The 9,619-nt window shown below is 35.7% G+C and overlaps 1 protein-coding gene across 1 annotated transcript; it reads left to right on the top strand.

Moving 5' to 3' along the window:
* The first annotated feature begins 3,217 nt into the window (after nucleotides 1-3,217).
* Nucleotides 3,218-8,776, top strand: LOC108980596 (G-type lectin S-receptor-like serine/threonine-protein kinase At1g11410). Its single transcript, XM_035689264.1, has 5 exons — nucleotides 3,218-3,228; nucleotides 7,363-7,457; nucleotides 7,874-8,111; nucleotides 8,210-8,360; nucleotides 8,462-8,776. Exons 1-5 carry the CDS (start codon nucleotides 3,218-3,220, stop codon nucleotides 8,774-8,776), a joined length of 810 nt encoding a protein of 269 aa, XP_035545157.1.
* Nucleotides 8,777-9,619: the final 843 nt, after the last annotated feature.

Genomic DNA, 9,619 nt, shown 5'->3' with positions numbered 1-9,619 from the left:
AACGGGATAAAGTTAAGAGTTAACAAGAGTTCTGTAGCACCCCGCTCCCCAATAAAGACATTTTAGAATTTTTGAGGAACTAGTGTGCTACTACTAAACTTAAATATAAAAGTTTTTCCTTTTTAACAACGCGCCAGATACGAAAGAATTCCATAAAATAACAAATTTCAATAAATATTGAAAATCCAAAATAAAGTCTGCGGAAGCATTTATTAAGAATACAGAAGTCTTATGTGCTTATCAAAATAATTTATTTAAACTTTAAACCACAGAAATAGTCATAGCAAAATCTGTCTAGGCCTCAGCCTTACCTCCCGGAGTCAAGTCCTGTCCTGCAGTCTCAACTTTATAAATGTCATCACCTGGGGGGTTTAAAAACATGAAAACAAACTAAAGTGAGTCGAATACTCAATAAGCAACACATCATACAGTAAACATAATAAACATAAGGTGTCTTGAAAAGCGTGCATATTCATAAATAACATGAGCATGAACATTAACTTATCTTTCACTTGTCATAGGCCGTTACCCACTGTTGACCCCCGTGAGTTAGGGTTAGTGAATCTAAATAGATTCTGATTCCACCCGTGGCCGCGGGTTGTGGAATCCATACATAAGGAAAGACAATACTGGGTGCACTACCAGTATGCACGACCTGGCAATGAAATATGCCCATAACATAGGTACCGTTTTCATATCATAACATAGGCCGTTGCATATTTTATCAAATCATACTTGCATACTTGTCATTTCATAGATTTCAAAAGAAATCACATACATATCATATCATAGATTTCAAAAGAAATCACATACATACTTGTCATATCGTATCATAGATTTCAAACGAAATCGCATTCTTTCATAAACGTCGTGATACATGTTTCATCGCATAAAATCATGATTTTTCATAAATATTTTACGAAATAACTTTCTCATAAAATCATGCATTTAAATAATTTTATGAATAATCTTTCATATAAAATCATGCATTTCATAAATAATTTCATGAATAATCTTTCACATAAAATCATGATTTTTTCATGATTTTATCATATTTTGGGTACGTAAAAAGGGGTTTCCAATAAAGGGCATACATGCATAATATTTTTTATAAAAAAAGACAAACAGCTCACTGTACATACGCGTAAGGATATGATCATGCTACTTACCTTACAATGCTAAACCACTATTATATCCGTGGCTGGGCCATTTTCCATGTTTCACCCCCGTGGTAGGGTTATAAACCAACATTATACCCGTGGCTGGGCCGTATACCATGTTTCACCCCGTGGTAGGGTTATAAACCACCATTATACCTGTGGCTGGGCCTTAATAGAAACAGAACGGATTTCATCGAAAATCCGATTACAATCATATACAGAATCAGAACTTCATGCCAAGATTTTCAGATGACACATCATATCAAAACAAAACACTGAAAGGCTTCAGATCATTTCACATGTTCGAGATAAACATAAACAAAATATTCTCATTTGTTCATAACAAAACTTTTAGAATTCCTTATTCGTTCTTTTACATAGTTCAGAAACAAAGTGCACAAAACTAGCTCATGTCTACACCAGTCATGACAGAAAACACTTTCTCTTATATTGAATTTATGCATATGCAGAATAAACATCTGAGGTTGTTTTCAGCTCATTTCTTTTCAAAAACAAACACGTTTATTTTCAAAGTCAACCTCATTTTATTTCTTTTATGCAAAACTAGTATATGAACCCCGCTTACCTGGGCAACTTAGCTTTTCAGAATTTTCCTCAAAAATGTCGAGTCGAAAATAAATCGTCACCTATAAAAATAATCACATAATTTCCGTAAGTTTTCAATCAATCATGGATTTCGATAGTTAATCCTAAACTTCTAAAATAACCTATTTTAATATCTCAAAACTTAAAACCCTCGTAATCCCAAAATATATCATCACTTCCTAAAAATCTCCAATATTCACCATGACCATCGTCAAACTTAAAACACCAATATTCAAACCCAAAACAGCCAACAAATTTCATAGCATAAACCAATCTCACACAAACAACTCCATCAAATCCAACCGACCCCCTTCTTCCTCGGACTCAGTCCGGCACAACCAACAAATTCACAGTAAATATAAATTAGCGCAGAAATACATTTAAATCTCAAAAGTTCTTTAGGAAAAATACTTACAATGCTATAATATAATTTTTGAAAGATCACGGAGGTGCTGGAAGCGGCAACGTAGCAACAAAACAGTGCGAAATGCACTGTGGCCGTGGGTCTCAGAAACCCACTTTTAAACGGGTGTAAACGAAGACCCGAGATTGATAGGGTAGGACCTAGGGATGTCGGTGAAGCTAGTGGTGGTGGTGGTTGGCCGTGGGCGGCGGTTGAAGGCCAAAAAGCATGAATCGGAGATGGAGATAGATGGGCTTCACCGGTGACAGATCGGAGCCAAGGATGGGTGCATTAGGTTGCTAGGAGGTCGATGATGAAGTGGTGAAGGGATGGTGGCGCGACGGCGGCGCACGGGCACAAGGAACGCCGCGGCATAGTGTTGCGCGTGGAGGCAAACGGCGAAGCGAGAGGGGCTGAGATTGGAGGGAGGTGGTCGCCGGAGGGTGGGGAAGGCCGTGGGCTGGGCGGTGTCGCCGGATGGAGGCGCATGGCGGCGGGCTGGGGGAGAGAAGGATTGGACGAAGAAAGAGAGAGGGCTGGGTCGCGCGCGGGAGCCGTTCCGGAAAAGGGAAAGAAGAAAAAAAAAAAAAGAAGAAAAAAGAGAAAAGAGAAAAAGAAAGTGGAAAAAAAAATTGAAGGAAAAAATAAATGAGGTCTAAATCTCACAACTTAGGTCACAAAATTCCAACGAAAATTATTTTAACACAACAGTTTTAAATAAAATAAATTTAAACACAATGACTAAGTAAAATAAATTAATTAAATCCAACAATACAATAATTTTAAAACTCACAAACTAATTTAAATTAAGAGAAATTTAATTGCATAACAATTATTAATATTAAGGAAACATGTCAAATTTAATTTTCACAAATTAAAAGCATAAAAAAAAAACCCAATAAAAATCTGAAAATTTAAAACAAGATAATCAAATTTTAAATTAATAACAAATAATCCTTCAATTAAAAAAAAACACTAAAAAAAAAATACGGGGTGTTACATCCCCCCTTAAAAAAAAATTTCGTCGTCGAAATTTGAAAGGTCAAACATGACGTTAAAGTAGGATAGAAGATACAACCCAAAACACGCTAAACCTTCCATAGGCAATTCTATCATACTCGTACTAGTCCCCAGTGGCACAACACGTCCAGTATTCCTAGGGTGGCTATGATATCCAAAATCTCATTTTCCACAAGAGCCTTAATACAACATCCAATGAATCCCAAAGATTAATAACTCTATTCGATAATCTATATTAACCCCAATTGACTCCTATGGTATAACTTCCAAATCTTCATTGTATTCTATCTTTGGTAACTTAATGGTCACTTCCAAAGTTAATCATCAATAACATAATTGGTACAACTGAACGATTAGTCTCCAACTATAAGTATCGTCCCAAAAATCCAAGCCTACAGAAATAAAAATTCCAATCTCATTATAAATCAGTCCTTCAAATTGCAATTCTAAAACCTTAAAACTTTAAATTATATAAGAATCACTTTCTGAGATCTGTAAAATTAACAAACTTATATCCAATAATAAAACTATCAACTCCCAAAGCTTTCAAAATCTATAACATTAAATTATAACAAATCATTTCTTAAAGTCTGCAAAACCTTAAACCTTTGATGAAATTCTTGTAAATCTACCCTTAAAAGTTTGTTGAACTTACAACCTACTATTCTAAAGCCTCATGTCAAATCTCCACGAAATCTAAAACCTCAATTATCCTACTCTCCAAAGAGATCACCCAAACCAAACCGTTCCCTTCATGCCTCAAGATTACAAAAACAAACCAAGTCGATAAAAGTTCAAACCTACTATACTAAATATTTATACCTAATAATAGCATTCTTAGTCGTACCATCTTCCTGCCATAACTTAATCTTTAACCCACTTTTCAGCTTCGAATGAAACGAACAAAATAAAGTAAACTTAATAAATAAAATAACATAATTCCAATTCAAATAAAATAAAATCAAACAAAACCAAATAAATTCAAGTTAAATAAAAATAATAATTTCCAATTAAACCTTTAAACTTTTCTGGTACTGCACACATGGTTTTACCCATTCTTAGTCATATCATTAATCAGCACATATAGTCATTCCTACCACCTAATATTGTAAACCCGACATCGCTCTAAACTCTCTTTCGTCTTTAGAAATCTAACCTCAAAAATCTAAACCTTAAATTAATCTTATAAAGATTATCTCCTATAGTCCACCAAGTAAGCTTGTCGAATCTAAAATCCCTGAACCTCAAAATCTCGAAACTCAATCATAAAGTCTGTAAAATCTAAACCTCAAATATCCACATAATCATCTCTTATTCTTTAAAATTCTACACCTCAAATCTGAAGTTTCTTCTTAAACCCACAGATATCTAAACCACCAAGGTTTATAGTATGCAGAATCTCTAACCTGTCTCTGATACCATCTGTAACGCCCCGACCCCGAGGGTCCGGAGAGTTAACTCATAAAACCTGATAATCAACTCTAACAAGGCTAGAGTACTTCCAAATTCAAGAATTTATCCATTTTCCCAAACCTCAAATCGAACGTATATACTTCAATTAAATAAATCAAATAAACTCATCTATCCAATATTCAATCCAACAACCCAAATAAAATCAACTCCTCTTCATGTCTCAAATAACAATTAGAAATAATATAACATTAACATAAGTATCCATAAACCGTCTAAATCCATTGAAGCAAACTTAAGAAAGATAATTAACCTCCAACACAAACACTAATATCATGAGATACCCAACAACAAATCAATGCTAATCTTCTCCATAGACTCTAATACTGATCTTCAGCTGAGCCATCGATGTCATCTGAAATATTATGAAGATTAACGGGGTGAGTTATCAACAACTCAGTAAGCAGAGAGCATATACTAGCATGTAAACATGAGCATTTATAACATTTGATAAGCCGAACAAAACATTTACTTTCAGAATGCAGAAACAAAACTTGTACAAAAACATTAGAGCGAAATTTTCAGAAAAATAAACTTATTCCAAAAATAGAATCCGTTGGCATTTCTAAACTGAAACATTATAATCTTATCTTCATTTAATATCACATCGGGACAATACCATGTTTAACCCCCGTGGTAGGGTTATAAACCACCATTATACCCGTGGCTGGGCCATATTCCATGTTTCACCCCCGTGGTAGGGTTATAAACCACCATTATACCCGTGGCTGGGCCATTTTCCATGTTTCACCCCCGTGGTAGGGTTATAAACCACCATTATACCCGTGGCTGGGCCGTATACCATGTTTCACCCCCGTGGTAGGGTTATAAACCACCATTATACCCGTGGCTGGGCCTTAACAGAAACAGAACGGATTTCATCGAAAATCCGATTACAATCATATACAGAATCAGAACTTCATGCCAAGATTTTCAGATGACACAATATCAAAACAAAACACTGAAAGGTTTCAGATCATTTCAGATGTTCGAGATAAACATAAACAAAATATTCTCATTTGTTCATAACAAAACTTTTAGAATTCCTTATTCGTTCTTTTATATAGTTCAGAAACAAAGTGCACAAAACTAGCTCATGTCTACACCAGTCATGACAGAAAACACTCTCTTATATTGAATTTATGCATATGCAGAATAAACATCTGAGGTTGTTTTCAGCTCATTTCTTTTAAAAAAACAAACACGTTTATTTTCAAAGTCAACCTCATTTTATTTCTTTTATGCAAAACTAGTATATGAACCCCGCTTACCTGGGCAACTTAGCTTTTCAGAATTTTCCTCAAAAATGTCGAATCGAAAATAAATCGTCACCTATAAAAATAATCACATAATTTCCGTAAGTTTTCAATCAATCATGGATTTCGATAGTTAATCCTAAACTTCTAAAATAACCTATTTTAATATCTCAAAACTTAAAACCTTCGTAATCCCAAAATATATCATCACTTCCTAAAAATCTCCAATATTCACCATGACCATTGTCAAACTTAAAACACCAATATTCAAACCCAAAACAGCCAACAAATTTTATAGCATAAACCAATCTCACACAAACAACTCCATCAAATCCAACCGACCCCCTTCTTCCTCGGACTAAGTCCGGCACAACCAACAAATTCACAGTAAATATAAATTAGCGCAGAAATACATTTAAATCTCAAAAGTTCTTTGGAAAAAATACTTACAATGCTATAATATAATTTTTGAAAGATCACGGAGGTGCTGGAAGCGGCAACGTAGCAACAAAACAGTGCGAAATGCACTGTGGCCGTGGGTCTCAGAAACCCACTTTTGAACAGTTGTAAACGAAGACCCGAGATTGATAGGGTAGGACCTAGGAATGTCGGTGAAGCTAGTGGTGGTGGTGGTTGGCCGTGGGTGGCTGTGTGGGCGGCGGTTGAAGGCCAAAAAGCACGAATCGGAGATGGAGTTAGATGGGCTTCACCGGTGACAGATCGGAGCCAAGGATGGGTGCATTAGGTTGCTAGGAGGTTGATGATGAAGTGGTGAAGAGATGGTGGCCAATGGTGGCGTGACGGCGGCGCACGAGCACAAGGAACGCCGCGGCATAGTGTTGCGCGTGGGGGCAAACGGCGAAGCGAGAGGGGCTGAGATTGGAGGGAGGTGGTCGCCGGAGGGTGGGGAAGGCCGTGGGCTGGGCGGTGTCGCCGGACGGAGGCGCATGGCGGCGGGCTGGGGGAGAGAAGGATCGGACGAAGAGAGAGAGAGGGCTGGGTCGCGCGCGGGAGCCGTTCTGGAAAAGGAAAAGAAGAAAAAAAAAAAGAAAGAAGAAAAAAGAGAAAAGAGAAAAAGAAAGTGGAAAAAAAAAATGAAGGAAAAAAATAAATGAGGTCTAAATCTCACAACTTAGGTCACAAAATTCCAACGAAAATTATTTTAACACAACAGTTTTAAATAAAATAAATTTAAACACAATGACTAAGTAAAATAAATTAATTAAATCCAACAATACAATAATTTTAAAACTCACAAACTAATTTAAATTAAGAGAAATTTAATTGCATAACAATTATTAATATTAAGGAAACATGTCAAATTTAATTTTCACAAATTAAAATCATAAAAAAAAAAACCCAATAAAATCTGAAAATTTAAAACAAGATAATCAAATTTTAAATTAATAACAAATAATCATTCAATTAAAAAAAAACACTAAAAAAGAAAAATACGGGGTGTTACATGTAGTATTCATAAAGAAGAGAGGATGTTGATCTATGAATACATGCCAAACAAAAGCCTAGACTTTTTCATCTTTGGTATGGCTTCTCTTCAATAAGCAATCGCTTTTAAGTGCCATTTTTTTTAAAAGAGCGAAGGTCACATGTCCACGAGTGACCCCCTTCCGATTTTATTAAAAAATCCTCACTTGTGAATACCCTGAAAACTAACCAACACACCGGAGAAATTACAACTCAGATGCCAAAAACAAAATCCGTAATCTTTTAGGTGCCATTTGATTACTGCTTTGTAGAGAATATATGTGAAAGAATATTTTGGAGATAAACACGAACATATGTTAAAACGCCCAATCTTAGTCGTGTCCAAAACCAGGGGACTACATCTGACTTCAAAAGATTCTAATGGTTTTGTTGCATTTGGATTGGAATATACTCTTTCGGTAGAACTCTTTTCCCTAGGCATTATTAATGGAAGTTTTCAATGTATGGTTCAGACGAAATAAAAAGACAACTTTTGGACTGGAGAAAGAGATTTGAAATTATTGTTGGGATTGCTAGAGGAGTATTATATCTTCACCAAGATTCAAGACTGAAGATCATCCATAGGGATCTAAAAGCAAGCAATGTACTACTAGATGCAGCAATGACACCAAAAATTTCAGATTTTGGTCTTGCTAGAATGTTTGGGGATGACCAAATTGAAGCAAATACAAATAGACCTGTTGGCACATAGTATGTCTCTCTCTCTCTCTCACACACACACACACAGGCGCTAAAAGTAGATGATAATGGACTATAAGCATCAGTATTTTCGTTTTATGTAATTGCAGTGGATACATGTCACCAGAGTATGCAATGGAAGGATTATATTCTACAAAATCAGATGTCTTCAGCTACGGTGTCTTGGCACTAGAGATAATCAGTGGCAAGAGAAATAACCATTTTTATGTTGGAAGCCCTTGCCTAAACTTGATTGGACATGTAAGCAAACTATATATATATATATATATATATATATCAGTGAAACTAAACCATTCATATATAGAAACTAACTCTAGGATATCACTCTTCTATTGCTCCAGGCATGGGACCTATGGAAAGAAGGTAAAGCCCTGGATATAGTCGATTCTTCATTGGGTGATGAGGCATCATATCCTGCTTTTGAAGTTTTGAGATGCATTCAAATTGGGCTTTTATGCGTGCAAGAACAAGCTGCGGATCGGCCAACCATGCTAGAAGTTGTGTTCATGCTGGGAAATGAAGTAAATGTTCCTTCTCCCAACAAGCCTGCATTTATCAATAGAAGAATTATAGATTCTGGTCAGGATCCCTCAAGTTCTGCTGGAGCACCTGCTTCTCAAAACGACATTACCATTTCTGAGCTTGAAGCTCGATGAATGGCTGCTACCTCTCATCAATTAAACTCTATTAATTTAAATCCTAGCTTTCGAAATATGGTAAATGATCTTATTGTTTTTCATCCACAGATTTTAAGATGTCGTACTTTAAATGATCTATAAATGTAAATCTTAAGTAATGTTTTATTTTATATGTTAACACTCCCTTCTTCAACGCTTTAAAGTATATTTTAAATGGGATAAATTTAAGAGCTAACTAGAGTTCGAATTTAAAACCTCTACTTTGATATTTTATAACATCCCTAGTTATGTCAAAAGTTTAACCTGATATCAAGATAAATAATCTTTTTCTTGCATAAAACATGGTCCATGTCCCATCTAATTCAGAGAAGATTCAGGTAATTCTTTTTTTTTTTTTTTTGATAACAAACCATGAACTTAATTAATCAAAAGAGGAATTATAGACATAAATCAAACCACAAGGCCGTTTGAGATAAAAAGACTGGAATACAATCCCACCCTCGCATATTTAGCAAGATAATGAACAGCCTTGTTTTCTCTACATGAACATGTCTAAATAAACATTCCCCAAAACAAAATGACAACTTTTTAATCTCATAATAAAGACCACCAAACTTGGAACTTTCCATGTTATCCTGATGCAACGCTTCTATAGCTAGTAAGCAATCACTCTCCTCCTGGATTTTCACGATTCCCATGCATGCACAGAACTGAAGGACACAAAAGAGAGCTAGCAACTCTTCCTACTCAGGTTCAACAACTGCATCCTCCATGGAGCTTGCAGCCATGACAACTCTACCCAAACTATCCCTCGAAATTGCACCAGCACTAGCTTTCCCCATCTCTTCAAAGATAGCTCCA

The sequence above is a fragment of the Juglans regia genome, chromosome 4, assembly GCF_001411555.2.
Source record: "Juglans regia cultivar Chandler chromosome 4, Walnut 2.0, whole genome shotgun sequence".
Lineage (NCBI taxonomy): Eukaryota > Viridiplantae > Streptophyta > Magnoliopsida > Fagales > Juglandaceae > Juglans > Juglans regia.
The sequence above is the reverse complement of the archived record's forward strand: the minus strand, read 5'-3'. Positions and strand labels throughout refer to the sequence as shown.